General features: G+C 41.3%; 1 protein-coding gene across 2 annotated transcripts; it reads left to right on the top strand.

The window, feature by feature from the left end:
- The first annotated feature begins 4,407 nt into the window (after positions 1-4,407).
- Positions 4,408-17,783, top strand: lrrc41 (leucine rich repeat containing 41). 2 transcript variants are annotated; one of them, XM_079268025.1, is made up of 10 exons: positions 4,408-4,603; positions 5,175-5,261; positions 5,365-5,423; positions 5,521-6,292; positions 7,369-7,605; positions 8,059-8,229; positions 9,075-9,173; positions 10,724-10,852; positions 13,277-13,349; positions 17,375-17,783. In XM_079268025.1, exons 1-10 carry the CDS (start codon positions 4,468-4,470, stop codon positions 17,592-17,594), a joined length of 1,983 nt encoding a protein of 660 aa, XP_079124151.1. In that variant the 5' UTR covers positions 4,408-4,467; the 3' UTR covers positions 17,595-17,783. The 2 variants fall into 2 exon arrangements, with proteins under 2 accessions (XP_079124151.1, XP_079124152.1); XM_079268026.1 differs by lacking the exon at positions 9,075-9,173.
- The last annotated feature ends 4,815 nt before the right edge of the window (positions 17,784-22,598 follow it).

The raw sequence follows: 22,598 nt of genomic DNA, 5'->3' as shown, positions 1-22,598 counted from the left end.
TGATCATTAATTATAACGGATGAAATTTAACTAACAAAGTTAGATTATGGCAGATTAACACATGCAAGATATTCTAAATTCTACCTTAGGCAGGTTTATATGTATAGCACAAAGTGCTGTGCATAAGACATGAAATGCATTAAGAAAAACACAAGCCAGTATACAAAGATAAAAAAGTCAAATGAAATAGCAGGTTCACTACATTCTGAAAATGACAGTTTCTGGTCATGTTCATGTCCTTACTGGCATTTTTAATGTGCAGTACTTGATGCTAAAGGGTAACGGTGCCTACAAGATGATCATATAGATTGTTACTGACATATGTTTCTGATGAAGAAACCAAGTCATGCTACCAAGTCAACTTTAACTATGATGCTATTCAGTGTCACGAGAAAAATATTTTTACTATTGACACAAACATTTGCTCGAGCATTTCTTTCAGACGTGTTATGTCAAATCCAGTGAGTATCTATGCAGTTCAGTAGTCACAGTTATGGCAGATGCCAACTTCCTCAAGGTTACAAAGTAAGATATCTAAGTACCATAAAAACAACAAAAAATGTGATGTATAATTGTGGGTATTTATTTTGTACTTTGTACTCCGTGATTTGACGTCTTCCAGGCTCTTTCCTCACAAGTTGAGAGGTAATTTCTTATAATCTATTCACTCGTTTTTGTCAAAACAGCTTCAATGGTGCAGTGCGTTGGACGCTTTTTTGCAGTGCGTCAAAAAATCAACGCGACCGGTGTGAACGCAGCATAAGGGTAGGCCGACCATGAATAAACATAAAGCGTCCCGGAGGAGAAAGTGGTTTCTTCACCAAAAAAGTAATCCAACCCTGCAAAGTCCTTTGTATCTGTTCCTCCATGTATGCGTCCTCTCTCCTACTCCGGGCCCAACTCCTCTCCCAGTGGTGCTCTCCCATCTGCCCTTTATTTAGTTTCCCAGCCCTGCCTCAATTAGGGGCCTTAAGCACCTGCAGCTGGGTGCCTGATGAGGCAGTCTGGGAGCTGTAGTCTCTAGCCCGGCAGCCATTTTGGTTTGTGGGCCCTGATCCTGGGTGAGGATGTAGCGCCCCTCCACAACCTGTCCCCTTGTGATGCCACAGTATGTATATATAGGTATGTATCTATATCAATATATTTATATGTATGTATATATTAATACAATTTGTATACAACTTGTTTTCCCTGTTTGTCCTATCTGTCTCAACAGGACAGTAGTTTGGGGGAGGCAGTAGGAAGAATATGATCACATGAAGCTTGATCTACATCATTCCAGCTATTGTAAACCACAGATGACCAATCACAGATATAGACCCCAAACATCTATATACTAGTTTAGATGACCTACAAATGACCCGCTACTGCCACTTCCTTGCCGTTGACCGCTGCCACAAACAGGTCTGTGGCAGGTATTTGTGGCCACTGTCACTGAATGGCCACTGTTTGTGGCAGCTGCCATCACTGCAGAGGAGATTCAGAAGATGTTTTGGCAGCTGCCACTGTGGCATCTAGTGAAATAGAGGTGCATAGTTTTGATTTAAATTGATTTAACATACTTTATAATTATTGTTATCGATGCATTTTTGTAGGTTGTGATTCAGTGGTTGCAAAGGACCTGCAACATGTGCAGATACCAGGCAGAATCTGTGCTGCTGGAGAACACATATAAAAAGAAAAGGTAGACCACATGACCACGTGTTTGAATTGTGGGTGAGCATGCATATGTGTAACATCACGAAATCCATTATGCCAATCCTGGCTAAGAGTGGTTTTGCATGTGAAGTTGACATAACTGTAATGACTGAATGTGGCAGTGGTTCATTTACTGATAATATATATTTTTTCAGTGCTCCAGAGTTGTCAACAAGTGACAGAGAAAGCACAGAAGAGGTAAGAAATGTTAAAATCTTTGCAGTCAGAGACACAGATGCTGGTGCGTAGTTTGATTTACAGTGACTTTATTTCTGCATTAAACAACAAAACAGAGTATATTTGATTTAATCCACAAGACAAATTCTATTTTTGCTGAAATAACTTTTTACGGATTTATGTGCTCAAGGGCGACACCTGATGGCGGAAACCATGCAGCACATTCACAAACATCAGAACTTCATACATATGTATTGCATGCATGTACAGGAATAACAATTAAGCTGAATATAAACAGATTCGATGAATGAAGTAGATTCTTTCATACAAAAATAAGAAATAATAGATTTTGGGCTGCCTGATAAACAATAAAAAAATGTATCAGTATGAAATACTAAAACTGTAAATATAAATGAATGTCATTTAGCCTTTCACATAAGAGCCATCATGAAGATATTGTCTGTTGCATGATCATAAGACAATATATTACATTACAGTCATTTTTATCCAAAGCGACTTACAATTCAGAGTCTATCACATTTCTACACCTGTGCCTACGGGAGCAATTTTCGGGTTAAGTGTCTTGCTCAAGGACACATCGACATGCGACTAGCAGAGCCGAAACCGGGGATTGAACCGCCGACCCTGTGATTGAAAGACGGCCCTGCTATCCACTTAGCCACAGTCGCCATAGAATCACTTCACTGCTTAAATTAAGCAGCTTTTGTGAACTCACAGGATATCTAATAAGATTGGTACTTAATTATGCACATGGATTAAGCTCTGGCTAGAATTTGTTTGCAACTATTTATTGTCAGTATTAATTTACATAAAAAAATACAGGTAAATCTTATTATATCCTGCCATTCAATTTGGAAGGCTCTCGATGGAACCCATCCAGCATTACTGTTTGTTCTTTGTTGCTTATTTCTCTAAATAGAGATTTGACTTTTAGATGTTGAATGACACAAATGTTGATAAAGACAACATTTATTGTTACAAAACATCTATTTGTTAATTAGGTACTGTAAATGCTGTACAAGTTTGAAGTATTAGTTGGTTACGACACCAATATACAATAAATACTTTGAGTACACTTTATTCTTTACTGCAGGTAAATGTTCTTCTGAGAGACAGCCTGGCTGCACCTGACTGATGTTGCAAGACACAATTTGATGGAGGGTTTAAAGTTCCCGCTGTCTTTTCCATGGATGAAAAGGAACAACAGGAAGCCCTCCAGGAGCTGCACAACTGCGAAGATGACCCAAGTGAAGAGTCTCCAGCAGAGCTTTTCACTTTTGCTTTTGATAAACAGAAGGACTATGACAAATTCTGCACAGAGCTTATTGATAAAAACAATTTTAAAGTGTTTTCGAGGTTTGAGGAGAAATAATTATTCTACATGTGCTTTCCAAGTGTTGTAACTAACTAACCTTTCACTGTCAATGTATGTTAGTTTAAATGTCTGTATTTTGCTGTTATTATTGACAATATGTCAAATTGTTATTGTTTGTTGTTCAACACATTTTTTTTCAAATAAACCATCGACCAAACAGCCGTGGCACCTTTCCCAAAACTTGTGACAACCCACACGTTGTTGTCATCATTCTAAACAGTACAATGCATATCATCCATATTTACAACCTGCATTCCTTTAGTCTGCAGCATGAAAGTGTTTATCGTTGCCATGGGCAACAAGTACCAATTGAAGTTAGCCCGCAATTAGCTTGTTGACAAAAACAGTGGCCTTTTTTTAACAAACTAATTACAACCACCAGCAGTCATGCCTTCAATGACCTTAATGTATTGTCACATAATGTCAAATAACGACGAATAAAGGCTAAACTACCGCGGAATCCGCTCCGAAATGCTGGCAGCTGCCACAAGAGGCTAGTGGCAGCTGCCAAAAACAGTGAAAACTGTCGCGAAAAGTAGTGGCAGGTACCACAAACGGTGGTAACTGTCGCAACTTGTGTCATACTGTATATATATATATATCTATATACTGTATATATATCCAACTCAATAGGTTATATGGGTTGCTATCACTCTAAACAGTACAATGCATATCCATCCATATTTACAATTTGCATTCCTTTAGTCTGCAGCATGAAAGTGTTTATCGTTGCCATGGGCAACAGGTATCAACTGAAGATAGCCCGCAATTAGCTTGTTAACAAAAACGAGTGGCCATACCATTATAATTCGGCCTTTTTTTCATAAACTAATTACAAATACCAACAGTCATGCCTTCAATGACCTTAATGTTTTGTTACATAATGTCAAATAACGACAAATAAAGGCTAAACTACCGCGGAATCCGCTCCGAAATGCTGGCAGCTGCCACAAGAGGCTAGTGGCAGCTGCCACATACAGTGGCAGTCACTTCCTGTTGCATGCTCAGCTGCCACGTGCAGCTGAGCTTGCAACAGGAAGTGCCTCTACTAGCTGCCGCTGCCACGATTTGAGCCAGCTCCTACTGGAGAGAAGAGGAGAAGACCGACCGTAAACATGACCTGACATCGACGGACGTGAGCCGTCACCGGCGCGGTCTCCCGTTGTGTCAGTTGCTTAACGTTAGCGGCGTAATTAATGACGTTAGCGAATGATAACACAACGATGCACAAAATGGCAAACAATCCAAAGGAGCTAACGTTGTGTCTGAAGAAGATATGTTTCCAAGCTGTCAGGAAACATTTCGCTGCTGTGGGCACTGAGGCTGTTCTCGGTAAGTTCACGTTAGCCGGGTTCCCGTAACGTTGACGTTACTTAGCCTCGGGGTACACGAAGCAGGGCTAACGCACATAGAGTGGGTTGTTTACGGTACAATAACTGTTGGCGTTATTGTCGTAGAAGCTAGCATGTCCCTACGTTAGCTAACGTTACATATCCTGCAAATAGAGATAGCCAGCTACACTTAACTCTATTCAGAATCTAGCCAGTTGTGGCCATATTATTATACAGTAATTGCCATTTAGAAGGTTTCTCCTAAAATCTAAAAAATTATCGGACACAGGTGAAGTAATTTACCGGCGTTACACAGCGGTACAAGGACTTATAAGGACTTTTCCATATCTATGTATTGTTACACAGAAATATAACGGTAACGCTACATAAGTTCCACATTTTAACAGTCACAGACCACTGACTGGTGTCTTATATTGATTATTGTCACTTCCAATGCACTTGGTTACATAGTGATTTTGTTGTTTTGCTCAGCTTTTGCTAGTCACGTGTGGTGATGGATTTGGTGTCCACTGTTGGAACGTCCTAAAGTTTACCAATCTGTCCTCACCTAGGTCTTCCAACGCCTCTCATTAAGGATCTTCTTCCTTATCTGACAGTGTGTCAGCTGGATGAGCTCCAGCCTGCCCTCAACCAGAGAGGTAACAACTGAAGTTTCCTCTTTCTTTTTTTTTTTATCACAGAGATAGCACTTCTTTTAAACTCATGATTCAATTTGTCATTTTTTCGTTTGCTTTGTCTCAGGGGTGTCCACTCATCCTGAGTGGACTGGAATCCTACAGGACATGTGTGGACCTAACCATGTAGGTGCAATGTCTCCTTTTTATAATGACCAATATCTCATATACTGAAGTAACATCCAGAACCCAGACGTAATATGTACCCTGTGTTTCATTTCAGGTCACAGACTTTGACACAGAAGAAGAGGCCAAACACGAAGTAATGAGGATGCTTTTTACTCTCGTATTCTACGGCTTCACGAACCCTTTCGTCAAAAGGAACATCACAAACTTGAACACCCCGTCCTTCCTGTGGGCGGCAGCGAAATGCATCAAACATTTTCTGCTCACTACGCCAGTTGAGAGTTTAACCGCCGAGCGACGGCCTCTCCTGAACCTCCTAGAGAAGCGTATCTGGAGCGTTGGTGTATCGCAGAACATTGATATATCAAAGAGGAGGACGCAATCTGCGTTGTACGTCCTCCATCGCTTGCTGGATCACGGGGTGGCCAAAAAAGTCGTGGTACATGTGCAGTGTCCCATAGTGCTGGCCTGGATCCTACATGGCAGGGGATCTCAGTATGTAAATCCCGACTTGAAGGACCTGCTGAACAGCAAAAAGGCGAGCTGTATTTCACAAGCTGCTTCAGCCAGCGCAGACGGGCCCAGTTGCGGTTCAGGTCTTGGGACCAGAGCTTCAGAGGATCAAGTCACTCCCTGCAAACGCTCCAAATTGGACTCTGAGGAGCAATCTAGGAAAGCGAACTTTACATTGGACCCGCAGGCTCTCTGTAAAACCTTCAGTCCGCCTGATGGTCCCTCGGCGGGGGCTTGTCCATGGGGACGGATCGATTGTCTGGACATCAGGCAGTGTGGGTCTGACTCCCTCAGAGTGCTGAACTCTGCCCTGCCCACATTCTTCTGCCTTCGCTCTCTAACGCTTCACAGCTTTTGTAAGTTTTTAACTTGTGTATTTAGGGGAGAGGGGGTTCAGGGGGCGTCCCGGTCTTTGCACCATGTATCTGTGCTTCCATGCTATCAGCAGCATTGACACATTGAGGTCTATGAATTTCCTCCAGCACTGGTGACAACAAAGGTGATTAATACCTTTTCCTTGGATGTTTTTCTTCGTAAGAAAAGGCTTCTTCCGTCTTGCCACCCTACCCCATAGCCTAAACATATGAAGAATACGGGAGATTGTTGTCACATGCCAGTACTTGCCAGAAATTCCTGCAGATCCTTTAATGTTGCTGTAGGCCTCTTGGAAGCCTCCCTAACCAGTTTTCTTTTCATCAATTTTGGAGGGACGTCCAGTTCTTGGTAATGTCACTGTTGTGCCACATTTTCTCCACTTGATGATGACTGTCTTCACTGTGTTTCATGGTATATCTAATGCCTTGGAAACTCTTTTGTACCCTTCTCCTGACTGATACCTTTCAACAATGAGATTGCTCTGATGCTTTGGAAGCTCTCTGCTGACCATGGCTTTTGCTGTAAGATGCAACCAAGAAAATGTCAGGAAACCCCTACTAGAACAGCTGAACTTTATTTGTGATTAATCAGTCACTTTAAATGATTGCATGTGTGCACTGACGACTATTTAACATGAGTTTGAATGTGATTGGTTCATTCTGAACACAGCCACAAGATTTCAGTTTGTTTTTCAATTGAATTGGTCACGTTGTAGGTCACATTAATGGTGGAAAAGGTTCTGACATGATTTATCTTGGTCTCATTTCTCACAAAAACCTGGCATTTTAACAGGGGTGTGAGACTTTTTATATCCACTGTATGTATAGTACTTGGATGGAATATTTTCTGCATGCTGAAATCTACATCCGATAACTACCACATACTCTCCCTTTAAACTGCAGTAACATTTCAAGGGAGTGAATTAAATCCATGGGATCTGTAGACAGCATTGCTGAATTGAAACCATTTAATCAGTTGACAAAACTAAAAGCGAGGGTAGACGGCACATTTTTGTTGTGGGGGTGCAGGAATAATTAGTTGTAACTCGTTTGTGCAGTGACCTTCAGGGACTCCGATGTGTTGTCGCTGGCCAGAGCCCTGAAGCAGCTGTCGGAGAGCTCCCGCAGCTCTCTTGCCCATCTGAGCGTCAGCGTCCTGCCGTGCACCCGGCTTGTGAAGGTCCTGCTGGACGCGAGCCCCAACCTGACGTCCCTGCACGCGGAGATCCAGACTTTGATGTGGGGGCCGCGCCTCTTACCGCATCGTCCCAGGACTGCGGAGTCAGACTTGTCAGGTGCTGTGAAACACTTCTACTCAAAGGGAAGTTACACTTCATGTGTGCAGGATTGAAAGTGTCATGTCATTTGGAAAAACAAGAGATGAACCAGTCCAGATTTAAGCTACTAATTCTGAAGTGAAGCATTTCTCAAATGGAGGTGCATTCAGGGAACGTCGCAGGGTTTGCTGGAAGCAATATTTTTGAAAGGTGGGCGTTGAGGTTTTCTTGGTAGCCGTTTGCGAGTATCTGTTGAGTGTCCTACATTCGAGAACAGGAGGTTGAATTCTCTTATTGTATTTGGATAAAAGCGACATCTAAATCATGTCATGTTAATGTAGACCTAAACTGCTCCTTTTTAGAGTTTGTTCAGAATGGATCGGTAGAGCAGAATGGCACATAGTTTTAAATACAAATACTGCTAATACTACAGCAGTGTAGGGTATAATTATCCACCTCCTTACCCCTCAGCTGAGCTGCTGCCCCTGGAGAAGCTGGACATCAAAGTGGCGGAGCTCCAGACAGATCTGAGCTTTGTCACATCCGTGCTGAGACGCTGTCCACATTTCACCTCTCTTCACCTAGCCGGGATGAGATTACCAACCGGCTCCTCTCTGAGCCGACTCTTCACCACTCTCTCAGGTTTGTTTGTATGTACGTATGTCACTGTACGAGGTTCACCACAGGGCGAGTTTACAGGCCTTCTAAAAAAATTAACCGTGTACACAAATCACCGGGGCATCGGTGAGATTTCCACTCATGTGTACAGAGGATTCCCAGTGGGTATATCAAATGTTTAGAATTGACATCTTGACAGCATAAGTCTGGTGATATTCTATATTTTTCAAATCTTGTGTGTATCAGAATCAGATTTATCTTCTTCCTCTGCCACAGTGCTCCATCGATGTGCATAAACTATTAAAAACACATCTATCAGTCACTCAGGGTGACTTGTTCCTTTATTACCATCAACACATACTCGTTTATTTTTAACTCATACACCGACCTGCTGCCACAAACCAAACCAAATGTGGATGAAGCCACTGCTGAAAATAGTCCCCAACAGTTCTCCTGTTTGAGTAAAGTTTGTGGATATCAGAAGGTATTGAGATACACTATCACACTTACTGGATTTGTTGCTTATAAGAAATATAGAGTAACACCAGCATTACCCTTTAAGAACTACTGAACCGATGTGAATAAAAATTCTAGGCCGTTACTGATCATCTTCAAACCATATATCCCCCGATTTGGTATAGATTTAGTTTTTGTGACTAAGATAGCGGGGCTTTTGCAGTTTAACTTGTCAGTTGTCTCTACTAAGCTTTTCTGTGCTGCAGTTTCTTGTTACTAATCAGTCGGCAGAAACACAGGTACAAATATCTGTACAATAAGCTACTGGTAATATAATGCCTGCCCTGCCCTAATATCAGCCTGGTCCATTTATCTGTCTAACTCTCAACCAAATTTAATCTCTAAACTTTTAGAGTCAAATCCCCTCTTGAGGAGTCTCAACTTGGAGGACCTTAAGCTGTCCGATTGTCTCCCCGAGATCCTAAATCTACTGAGAGACTGCAAGTTGGAAGGTAAGAAAAGGAGAACGACTCGTGACTGCAGGAGAACATCAGATACATGGGAAGTCAAGTCAGCCGCAATGTCCTGTTTTTAAGCTTCTAACTGAATTTCTGGATTGGAGTTTAGCATCACTCCTGTGCTCCAGTTTGTACTGTCACACATCAGCCTTACTTTACTTTTTACGGATCAATTTAAGCCCTATCAAAGCATTGAGAGGCTTTTAATGTGAAGGAGTTGTAGAAAATGTGATGCTTTGTAGGTGGTGCTGATCGTCAATGAAAACAGGTCTGACACAACATATATTCTGTTATTCAATTTCATAGTAACGGCTACAAAAAAGTACAAAAGTGTTCTTAAAATATACTTAAAGTACCAAAAGTATGCAGAATAGTATATTGGATTATAACTATGAATGCATTAAAGTAGTTATCACTTTAATGTTGCAGCTGGTGAAGATGGAGCTCACATTAGTTACTTTATATATTGCTGGGTGGTTAAATCTATAATAATACATCAACATTTATTAGTTGATTTATATTTAGTTGTCATCGTCAGAATCTGCAAAGTAACGAAAGCTGTCAGACACTTTTGAAAAGCACGATACAATCCACTGAGATGTAGTAGAGGTAAGAAGTAGCATAAAATGTGCTAAAGTAAATCTACTTAGTTACTTTCCACCACTGGCTGTGTGGTGGAGAAACACTTGTACTCTGCCAACGCAGCTTGACTGACTCTCGGCTGTTCACCGCATGGCGTGGCTCCCTGAGAATACCTTTCTTTGGTAACACAGTCCATAATGTCTAAACCTGTTCATAAGTGAATGCAGTTTTAGCAGAGGCTTTACATATCTACTTCAGTTCATGATATGACCTGGAGCCCAAGGTTAAAAATAAGATGTTAATGTTAAGTTATCTTTCTAAAGCTGCGTTATGCAGAAGTTTGGCTAATGCTAAGTCCTGCGCTCTGTCGTGCGGCCCAGCCGTCAAGTACAGCTTGATCCGGGATGCCACCACGAAGCTGGTTAGCCTGAACCTTCCTCCGACTAGACATTAGCCAGGACCTAAGGCCTTAGGTCCTAGCTGGGTTAGCTCAGCTTCCATCCTCCCTCTCCTCCATAGGGCGGTCAGTGGCATTTGGTTTGGCAGGTTCGGCGGTGATCTCAAGGTCCGCTCCACACAAATTAATCCAATTCCTACGCATCCTCCCCACATTACATTACAGTCATTTAGCAGACGCTTTCATCCAAAGCAACTTACAATTCAGATTCTATCTACACAGCTAAAGGAGCAATTTTGGAGTTAAGTGCCTTGCTCAAGGACACATCGACATGCAACTAGCGGAGGCGGAGCCGGGGATCGAACCGCTGATCCTCTGATTGAAGGCCCTGCTTCCCACTTAGCCACAGTCGCTCCTCAGATTCTTCTCTCATATGCCAGAAGTGCTCTAGCAATAATGACAAAAAGACAACAAATCAAGAGAAAAAATGTAGTAAAACGCATGGCAGCCATGGTCTCAGCATCTCGATGTTTAACGATCTGCCATTTTCCTCTCCCACTCTCAGAGCTGCTGTTTAATGACTGCCGCCTCGTTGAGTGCTGGAGCAACAAGGAGGAGAGTTTGCAGCGGCTGGTGGCCGCTCTGAAGGCGGTGCCCTCCCTCCACACACTCAGCTTGGCTCAGAACCGGCTGGGTAAGTCCTTCACGTCTCTCCACTGACGGGATTCTGAGATGCTTTTACTGCTGCTGTTACTGTCCATGAAAGGACAGTAACGTGCCATGAAAGTGCCTTTTGAGTACCTTTTCTAAAGCTGTGTACAAAATAGAATGTAGGCTTTTTGTATTAAGATGGTGATAGCAAACCTGTTTCTTATGTTTGTCATTGATTATGGTCCTGAGCTTGTAATTGATGATCGTCAGATGAAAAAGGTTGAATTATGTCAATATCCTTATCCTGTAGATTATGGAATTTATATGGATTTTTTTCAGGGATATCTTAATAAAACTGTTAGTCACCACTAGGGGTGTAACTGATCACAAACCTCACAGTTCGGTTCGGATCACGGTTCAGGAGTCACGGTTCAGGAGTCACGGTTCAGGAGTCACGGTTCGGATCAACAAAGAAAAGGGGAGGAGACAAATATAACTTTGCTTTCCATTTATAAATTAAAGAACTTCAAGAACACTGCAAGCAAAGAACTTTGGTTCATAGTCTTACATGAAAACAAAAATATTGAAGATGTCCAATTTGAAACGAAATGAAATAAATAAATAAAAATAATACGTTCAAGAATTCTGTTAAGTTTAAGTGCAACATGAGGTATGTTGATATCCTCGTCCTTTCATCAATATTGAAAAAGAAACAGCCAGTGAGCTGCTTCCACTGTTTACACTGAACTGAACTGCTCATCAACAACTTGGGTCTGTGTTTACGTCCTGTCAGGTTATGCCATTCAAATACACAACAATGTTTACCATTACTGTGACATTATTTTCAAAAAGATGAGAATATCTCCATTGTCTGGGGAGAGGGTCGACCTTTCTGTGGTGACTGGAATATTATTGGGCCTGTCTAGCTTCACTCTGACACTTCTGTCAGCACCTGAACCAGGTGTGTGTGTGTGTGACTCTCACAGAGGGGGCGTGTCTACAGCACCGGACTAAGAATCACTCCGCCGTGGTGAAAGCGGTCTCTACAGTCTTTTCCTTCTCATAGAGGTCTGGAACAGCTTCACACTGAAGTGGGTGCGTGAGTGGATTTCGTAGCGTGGCTCAAGCACTTTAACCAGATTTAGAAATCCTTTGTTTTCTACACCGGAGTGTCCCCGTCGCTGACAGACGGGATGGTGTCTCTTCATATGTGTGGACATGCCGATGTATTCCCGTTGTCGTGCGTCTCTCTTTAAATAACGCCTACATACCGTAACGCTTTCGTCCACTACCCTCATCCGTTATTATACGTTACAGGAAAGACAAAATGTTCCCAAACTTGCGACTTAAATGACGCCGCGGCTTCTTACGTTCCTCCGCTCGCCATTTAACTCGCCACCGTTAAATGCTTCGAACCTGCTCCGTTCACGTGAACACACTACTGCTTCATATCTGTTCACTGACACTCTGCACTGATGTTCGGGGACTTGTTACTTGAAAAGGAACAGCAGCAGGAGAACTTTATTACACACTATGATGATTACACTGTAAAAAAGAAAGAAAAAAAAAAATACTCGATTGATCCGCGGTTCACGAGTGATCCGAACCGTGAGGGCTGAGCCGAACGGATCACGGATCGATCCGTGATCCTAAATCCACATGTGGGTCTAAATCCACAGTCCTCATTCTGTGCACTCTGTAGTCTCTAGCTTCACCATTTGTTATCAAAACATGTCATATTTTTGAAAAGGATCCCCATTAGCTTCCACAAGGAGTCCGTTAAAGTGAATGAACTGTGGATCCAATTGAGGTAAATCGGAAGGTTGTCAGTTGTAAAATCTGAGAAGAGGCCCCATGGCAAACGGTTGCATCAGAACGAATGAGTCTAATCAGAAAAGGAGCCTTCGTAATAAACTCTTTGAATCCTATTCAGAACTTTTCATCCAGAGTGCAGATGTTGAGAAACTGTAACATTCTGTAACATTACTTAATTATACATATCATTTTATATATATATTATAGACAATATTGTGACATGACATCGTTACAATGATAATCCTCCATTCACATGAAATCCTTGAGACTTCTAAACACAGCTGTGTAGTGATTGAGAGTGGAGAGAGTTCAGTTAAAGTTTTCTTTTCTCTTCAGTGGAGACACAACAGGTGAATACAGTTTTCATTCTCATAACTAATAGATATCACCATGAAACTTCCACAGCTGATTACTTACATTAGTTAAACGGTTTCTGAATGTTACATGTACATTTTGTGCGCTTTGAACTTGAATGGTGATAATAGGTTTGTGTTTTGTTCACAGCTTGTGGCCCCTTCCAAAAGATCAATTCATATTTTTAGTTTTCAGTCTCAACAGACAGGTGACCCATACATGTGCTATTGGTGCATCTCTAAATCATGAAGGCAAATTAAATATTCACTGAATATATGGTAACTGTCTGTGTCAACAGCCAAGAACGTGTGTGTGCTGGCGGAGCTGTTTTCAGGACCCTCGCCGAGCTCAGTGAAACGACTCGACATCAGGTGAGCGCTGCCTCGGGCTTCAGCTTAGTTTAAGGTCGACGTGGTGAAGCCGGCGCCAGAACACGACGTAACCATTGCCTGTGTGCCGCGCGCTCGCTCGTGCACCTCTACATTTTTTGTAACTTGGTGCTTGCTTAGAGCTTTACAGACGTGACTGTTCCAAATAGTTCACTGATAAAAGTACTATAAATTAGTTTTTAGATGCTTCGTTTGACTAAATATTTTGCAGCTAAATTCACTTCATTTAAATTCTATTTATTTTTGTATCGCCCAAAATCACAAATTACAAATTTGCCTCAAAGGGCTTTACAATCTGTACACATGCTACATCCTCTTGTCCTGGAACCCTCACATCGGAACGGGAAAGGCCCCCCAAAAGAACGGGGAGAAAATCAAACTGTTTACAGAATATTCAACCTTCATTTCTTTTTAATGCATTTAATATATGACTTGTTTCTTTACAGGTCATATATTACAGGTCTAATGCTGCGTTCACACCAAACGCGTCGCAAATTCATCGCGCCGCATATTCGCGTCCATCGCGCCGCCGGTCAAAACACCAGGGACCAAGTGTTCATTCGCGCGAATCACGCTGGACGCGCCGGAGAGGGGGCGGGGCTTATCGCCCTGAAAGCCGTTCAACTGTCTGCCATTAACCATGGAAAAAATAACCTCTTTCTGCTTAGTATGTGTTGTGGAAGTCACAGATATCCCGGGAAACTAAACGCCGTCATGTCTGGTTCATAATATTGTCCAGAGGAGCTCCGTGGATTTTAACGAGCTGTATTCACTGTGTCTAGCAAGCCACACAAGTAGCTATTTACTACAGCTGTACACACACACATTTATACACATAGTTTGGTCCGGTCTCTGTTGATATGAGGTATCGTAGAGTTGTGGGTGAACACAGACTGCTACAGTATTTATTTCCTGATTCAACAACGGCAGGTCGTCAGTGATGACAGGGGGAGCAACTCAACGCTGATAGGCTATTGCGCCGCGGCGTAACGCGAATATTTCGCAGAAGTTGAAAAATTTCAACTCGCGCGTCGGGGCGATTTGGCGTTTGACACGGATTCGAGTCCATCGCAGATTCGCGCCGCGCCAGTCTCATTGCGTCTGTTCATAGACTTTGTATGTAATCTACTCGCGCGACGCGTTTGGTGTGAACGCAGCATTATGCCGTGTTCACACCGGTCGCGTTGATTTTTTGACGCGCGTCGAGATTACATACAAAGTCTATGCACAGACGCGATGAGACTGGCGCGCCGCGATTTTGCGATGGCGCGTTGGACGCGTTATTGCAGTGCGGTGGACGCCAATCACCAACGCGCGAGTTGAAATTTTTCAACTTCAGCGACATAATCGCGTGACGCTGTGGCGCGATAGCCTATCAGCGTTGAGTTGCTCCCCCTGTCATCACTGGCTTCCTGCCGTTGTTGAATCAGGAAATAAATCCTGTAGCCGTCTGTGTTCACCCAGAGCTCTACGATACCTCATATCAATAGAGACCGGACCAAACTATGTGTATGCATGTGTGTGTGTAAACCATACGGTACAAACTATGAATAGACGCTGCCGTATTTACGTCTACTTGACGTTATTGAGTGCTGGTGGAGCTGCTACGATGTTAGCATAGCCTAGCACCGATCCATCAGAGCTCCATTGAGAAGACCAGTAACCTACAAATCGGCATCATTACGTAGTTATTTCGGAGTCCCTTTTTGTCGGAGAAGACAAGTACAAATCGGCATCATTACGTAGTTATTTCGGAGTCCCTTTTTGTCGGTTTATTGCCGTTGAATCACAGCCAAATCAGTTTATTTAGTGTTCCTACAGCTGTAGTAAACAGCGACCGGTGGCTTGCTAGACAGTGAATACAGCTCGATACAATCCACGGAGCTCCTCTGAACAATATTATGAACCAGACATGACGGCGTTTGGCATTCCGACGTTTGAGGGACTTCCACAACACGTACAAAGCAGCAATTGTCCTTATTCCTTTCACGGTTGACAGCGGAAAGAAATGGCGGCCAGGTGAACGGCTGCTTCCAGGACGATAAACCACGCCCCCTCTCCGGCGCTACGAGATTTTGCGGCGTTTGGTGTGAACACGACCGGCGGCGCGTTGGACGCGATTGTGCAGTGCGTTGGACACTTTTTTGCAGTGCGTCAAAAAATCAACGCGACCGGTGTGAACGCAGCATTAGGCTATAAAGTAGTCCATAAATAAGAGATATAAGTTTACAGTCATTACAATCCCTCCTCTGCATTGTGGAGTTTGCTTTATGGCGATTTTCCTGTTACACTCGTCTTTTTGATTCTTCACACTTTCGGAGCATAAAGCGACGAAATGTGCATTGAGCATAAATGCCTTTAGCTCTATCGGAGAGGTATAAACAAAACATCACTTCTATCACTTCAAAATCTATTTGACCCAGTGGTTCATCAGCTGAACCACTGGGTCAAATAGATTTTCTCTTTTCAGCCGTAGCAAGTTAAGTCAGCTGAGAAAGTCAAAAGCATGTGGGCTCCTCAAACTTTGACTCTACATGTTGTTGGGACTAAAGAAGTTAGCATGTGTATATTGTATTCACTGTTACTGTGCCTCTAAAGTCTACATTACACCATATACCAAAAAAAGCATTGCATTTCAAATAATGATTGCATGATTTACCTTGTAATATGTTTATCATTGTGGATTTCATTTTCTAGAATGATGCTCAATAAACAATAGAAAATATTGTATGAAGCATGGAGAGAAAGAGAAAAAAATATGATAGATATATCTGTATAGATATAGCTGTATAGATATACACACGTGGACAAAATTGTTGGTACCCTTCCGTTAAAGAAAGAAAAACCCACAATGGTCATTGAAATAACTTGAAACTGACCAAAGTAAGAATAAATAAAAATGAACGAATGAAAAGCAGACATTGCTTTTGAATTGTGGTTCAACAGAATCATTTAAAAAATAATAATAATAATAATGAAAATGGCCTGGACAAAAATGATGGTACCCTTAACAAAATATTTTGTTGCACAATCTTTTGAGGCAATCACTGCAATCAAGCCATTTCTGTCACTCTCAATGAGACTTCTGCACTTGTCAACAGGTATATTGGCTCACTCCTCGTGAGCAAACTGCTCCAGCTGTCACAGGTTTGAAGGGTGCCTTCTCCAGACCACATGTTTCAGCAGATGTTTCACAGATGTTCAATAGGGTTGAGATCAGGTCTGTGTTTGTGAAAATAGAGCTGATGTGAGTTGCTCAAAAGCTCCAGTTTTGAAACTGGAATTTGCTAAAATGCATATTGACACGCCACAAAGCTTCTGTGAGAATGTCCTTTGGTCAGATGAGACAAAACTGGAGCTTTTTGGCAAGTCGCATCAGCTCTGTTCACAGACGCAAAAATGAAGCATACAAAAAAAGAACACTGTCCCTACTGTGAAACCTGAGACAGCTGAAGCAGTTTGCTCACGAGGAGTGAGCCAAAATACGGTACCTGTTGACAGGTGCAGAAGTCTTGTAGAAAGGTACCAACAATTTTGTCCACGTGTGTATACTGTATCTCTCAGTTGTGGAACGTAACGAAGTACACTTACTCTAGTACTGTACTTCTTGCAAAGCTACACAATTTTAGTTATTTTATGAAATACAATACATTGTTATACAGTTAATTAAACCACCTAACAGTAAATAATAATGAATGAAATTAGCTCATTACAAATGCATTTTACAGTTTATTGCATCAATAGTCTGATATTATTATATATATATTAATGAAACAACTACAGAGCCCATTTGACTGTATTTTACTTGTATATTTTAATTACGGTACATTTACTTAATTATACATATAATTTTATATATATATTTTTACATACCTTTTATTTAATTCAGACTTTGAATTGAGGACTTTGTTGGGACTTGTAACAGATTGTTTAGTTTTTTATCATGATATTAGTAGCTCACAACTTTACATCTTTATGTAAACTCGCTGCCTTTTTGTCCTGAACAGCTCCAACTTCATTCAGCCGGCTGAGCTCCTGGAGTTCGCTAAGAGGTTGAGGACATATCGTCCACCGCACCGGCTGAACCTTGACCTCAGGGTAAACCCAGGGGACCGAGACCCCGACACGTGGAACGCTGCGCTGAAGACGCTTCGTCCATTCTGTGTTCTACTGGTGAAAGGGTGGAGTTCCACTGACACAATGGCAGACCACATCAGCAATATGTGAATAACGCTGTGTGTGTGTGTCAAACACTGTACGAAGTTAGCACTTGATGTTAAATTTGTAATAATCATAGTAGAACATACATTATTTTGCTTTGTAATTAGTTATGTGACACATTGATTGGTTCGATGTATGTTTTTTTTTTTTAATCAAATGCAAACATTGAGTTTGTTCACCTGTATCAGACTGCACAATGGCTCAGTTGTAAAATAAAAGAACATTGCGTTAGTTTCTCATTTGAATCATTTATTAAACCGAAGTTCGTTACGCTTCACAGTGTGAGTGACAGTGGACAATCACAGCACACTGCACCTCGCGGCAGAGCTGTACATGGACACTGAGCTGCACTTAATGCTGATGTCATTATAGGCCGGCTAGCAGGCTCTGATGCGCCAAAGAATACGGCCAACATGTCAAACTAAACATCTGATTGGTTGAAGAATATGACAATCAACAATATCGTCCCCATTCACTTAAACTGCACATGGATGCACTTGAGAGTCTGCAGGCCTGGGGCCTCTCTTCACAGAGGTGAGATCTGATTGGATAAAAGCTCTACTTAAAGCGAGCTGCACTGGAAGCAGGAACTGAGGAAGACAATAGCTGTGCAATGAGAAAATAAGATAATGGGAAAAATATTTTTATAAATTATAATACATGTAGATTAAGAACAATTATAAAATAGATATAGCTTTGTGATTCTGTTTAGGCCAGCAGAAAAGGCCTTACAGGCCCTGACGGCCCACCACTGCTTTCTGCTATTACAAACTATTAATTTCCTGTTGATTATTTTAGATTTTCCAACATGTTATGGCTCTCTCACTGTGTTTCTTCACGCCATTTGTTTGTATTTAGTATCCTTTCCTTTTAGTTTATTATAAACTTGTAGTCATCACACAGCAGCAGGATTGATGTGTCTCCCCATTGAAAAAGAAGCTGTGCGCATTTTACGCACGTGGCACAGCCTCGTAAACTTCATTAATGAGGCCTATTCAAATCTCCTTAGAGGACAACTTGATCAGTGAGGATCTAACGGTAGTGACCGCACCGTAAAAACATCTGGAAGACAGCAGCCGTCCTCAGGATGAGTCCTGTCGGGACAATTAGATTATACCTAAAAATACTCAATTTGCTATGGATTAAAACATAGATATATTATATCCTGTTGACTAATGTTGCTGCTTAAATAAAAAATAGTTGAATATTTGCACCAGAGACAACACTTTTACGTGTGTTATTTTACCACACGTGCTACAGTATAGTGACTCCAGTCGTGTCATTACACAGATGAGACAAGTATTACGCACAGACAAGAAACACTGAAATTCATAATTCACTGAAATGTGAATTCACTGAAATGTTCAAAAACACCATAAAGTCAACACACAAGAAACAACTGGACATCTGTCACAGGGCTGTTGTTGCATTTCACATCACATCAGCCTGCGTTCAGATCCAGATTTTTATACCTTGAAGAATTATAATAGACAGATTTTCGTTATTTGAACAGAAAAACAAAGAGAAAGGGTTTGTTTGTGACTGTTCACCTCTCCATCACGTTGATTGACTGCCATAAAGAAAGCCCCGCTGTATCTGTGGTGCTGTACTGACTACTGTGATTGATGCTCATTGCTCCTCTCCTCCAAGTGGAGGCGCTGTAGGACAAACAAACACAACACGACGTTTCAGGCAGAGAGGAGGCCAAAAGTTGATTTTCTGAAAGTAAACATAGTTTCAAAGATTTTCTTCAGAAAAGTGGCTCAGGACAATTTATTTCACAGTCTGATGTCATTTTCATGAATATCTGCAGCTTTCAGCACTTTACTGGCATTGTCACTTTTTTAAGCTCTTAACCGGCGCAGTTTATTCAGCCATTACGGGACTTGTTCAGCGGTGCAGGAAACACACCGACCAATGCGGTGTAAATCACATCAGGTGTTGCAGCTCAGCCAATCAAATATGAGTATTCTGACAAATTTCCTGACTCAAGCGAGATTTACACACACGTGACACACGGGCTGAGACGAGGAAATACAAAGAAGAGCAGGAACATTACGCTAATCTGAGAAGTTATCTCACATGACATTCTCCAAAAAGAGAAACGTGTTCAGAGAGAATATAAATGTTAAATGTTAATTATTCCCACATGAAGTTAGAACCAACATGTCTCATATGTTCAGAAACCGTAACTACTGGTAAAAGCGGCAAATGAAGCGCACTACGAGGCAAAGCACAACTCTTCAGAACAAATTGATCCACTCATCTAAATGAAGACACATCAAATAAACCTAAGAACCCAGTATGATCAGAATCCTAACACATTAATTCACTGTCCAACAATGATATTAACAGAGAGAATAGAGCTGAAACAAGTGTTAATAACCACAGATAAAGTCCATGCTCACTGATTTCTCTTTTTAGATGACAAAAATATAATATCGTTGCTGTTTTTGATTGACATCACTTCACACCTGAATGAACTGAATTTAAAGCTGCAGGACAATTCAGTGAAATTTATTTTTCTCAAATGAATTACTTTATTTTAAGATGCACATTTTTGAAAAGCTTTCTGTTATGTCAGTTATTCTTTAATCCAGACCATATTTTACTTTAAATGAGAAGAACATTTATTTATGTATATCTATGTATTATTTATAATCCATCCAGTTCAATTTGAAAACTGACAATAATAATCTGTTAAAATATAATTGATGTATACTTTATTTGATTTTGACAGTTGTTGACTACAGAGACGTTGTTGTTACTACTACTAGGCTTCTTGAATATATTTATACATATATATATATATGGCAGTAAATAGCGCGAGTCAGATATTATTGTAATGTTTCGGACCTTTGCACCAGGAGATTTTCTCAATCTGGACCTTTTGGAATTTTAGTTGAATACCCCTACCCTAGATGAACTCAAAACAGCCAAATAATGGATTGATGCTCACTTTCTGGTTTATTACTTGTGACTGTCACCAGACACCCTCATGGGGTCTTTTATACTGATAAGACCAAGGACACTTTATTGAAACTTTCACACCCAGTTTAATTCTTTCAGGATTGTAGCTTTAATCATTGACCAACAACCCAAACAGATGTATATGTGTATTAGGGGTGTAACGGTACGTGTATTCTTATTGAACCGTTCGGTACGAGGCTCGCGGTTCGGTACGCATGACGAACCGAACAATACGTTTGGGTTTTTTTTTTAAACCTTTATTGAACCAGGTAGTCCCATTGAGATTTAAAATCTCTTTTGCAAGATGTAAGTAACAATACTACATAACATTAAGGAGCAGTTTTTGTTTTTTATGCTTATGTGTTGCTAAGAAGACACCCCAGAAGATGGGTCACTCAGGTATAGTTCCATCATTGTTCAAAATCAAAGAATAACTTTATGATGTTAGTTGTAATGAATAAATACATTGTAAAATCAAGTACATTTCTCTGGCATTTATAGTTTTGTACTGTACCGAAACATACCGAACCGTGGCTCCACTGCATCGTACCGAACCGAACCGTGAATGTTGTGAACCGTTACACCCTTAATATACATATATATATGCATGTATACTGTAGTGGCCATTTGTCGGCTAAATCAAACTTAAACAAATAATAATCAAACGCCACTGATGCACCGTGGTCGGTATCTTTACGCAGCCAGAAGAGAGTCACATGTCCAAGCAGGATTCAATTTTGGTGTATTTATTAAATAAAGCAAATAAAACAAGAAAACAAACTAATTAACAAACTCCTGTCGTGCTGTCTCTCCTGTCCTGTGTAGCTGGTAAAAACTATACGCCCACCCCGGTGCATGCTGGTCCTACCTTGCCACTCGTTTAAATAGCAACAGGTGCCCACAGTAATTACCCAAAAAATAATAGAAACAAACAAATTACTATTAAAGAGAAAAATAATCTTAACATATGAAACATCTACCATAATTAAACAATACTACTTATAAATGAAATAACAAAATACAATATCAAATAAATAGCTCCAACATTCCGGCCCCTAATTGTGCATAATATCACAATTATTATTCTCAAACGAGCTATTCCTATAATAAACATGACCTAAAGTTAATCTTCTTCTTGACTCCTACAACAAAAAGAAAGATTAGAGAGAGAGAAAATAGAGGTCGAGAAAACATCAGTCCATGATGTTTAGTCTGCTGCTTCCAAAAGCAGACAGAGCTTCGTCACCGGCCTCTCCAGAATGCTGGTCCTGGTTTGAAGTCGCACAGACCGCACCAGCCCCTTTGTATCTGGTCTTGCCTCCAAAACTTTTCCCATCATCCAAGATCCTCTTGGAGCTGTAGAGTCCGCAACAAGGACAATGTCTCCAGCAGTGAGGCTTCTTCTTGGCCTTGTCCACTTTTGTCTCTCTTGCATTATAGGCAGGTACTCAGAGATCCATCTCTTCCAGAAGAGTTCAGCCATGTACTGTACTTGCTTCCACCTTTTCTTGATGTACAGATCACTTTGAATGAATAGTCCTGGTGGCATGATTGGTTTGCCTTTTAACATTAGAATGTGGTTTGGTGTGAGAGCTTCAAGGTCATCTGGGTCATCTGAGACTTTTGTGATGGGTCTGTCATTTAGAATTGCTTCAACCTCACAGAAAATAGTCTGGAGCCCTTCATCGTCCAGAATTTGCTGTTGCAGAACTGAGGTGAGAACACCTTTCACTGAACGAATCAGGCGCTCCCAGATGCCGCCTTGATGGGAAGCTGCTGGGGTGTTAAAGTTCCATTTTATGCCATCCTGGACCAAAGCCCTTTGAATTTTGTCATGATTCAGAACAGCCAGACTTTCCTTCAGCTCCCGGTTGGCTCCAACAAAGTTTGTGCCATTATCCGACCTGATAGTGGAGACTGCACCTCGTCTACAGATGAACCTTCGTACTGCATTTATACAGGAGTCTGTGTCTAGTGTATATGCCACTTCCAAATGCACAGCACGACTGGTAAGACAGGTGAAAAGCACTCCATATCTCT

This window comes from Melanostigma gelatinosum (genome assembly GCF_949748355.1).
Source record: "Melanostigma gelatinosum genome assembly, chromosome: 4".
In the NCBI taxonomy this organism is placed as follows: Eukaryota; Metazoa; Chordata; class Actinopteri; order Perciformes; family Zoarcidae; genus Melanostigma; species Melanostigma gelatinosum.
The sequence above is the reverse complement of the archived record's forward strand: the minus strand, read 5'-3'. Positions and strand labels throughout refer to the sequence as shown.

Coding starts and splice junctions, on each gene's coding strand:
- lrrc41 (XM_079268025.1), top strand. CDS start 4,468: ATGACGTTAGCGAATGATAACACAACGATGCACAAAATGGCAAACAAT. Junction 4,604..5,174: donor GGGCACTGAGGCTGTTCTCG/GTAAGTTCACGT, acceptor GTCCTCACCTAG/GTCTTCCAACGCCTCTCATT. Junction 8,230..9,074: donor ACTCTTCACCACTCTCTCAG/GTTTGTTTGTAT, acceptor CTAAACTTTTAG/AGTCAAATCCCCTCTTGAGG.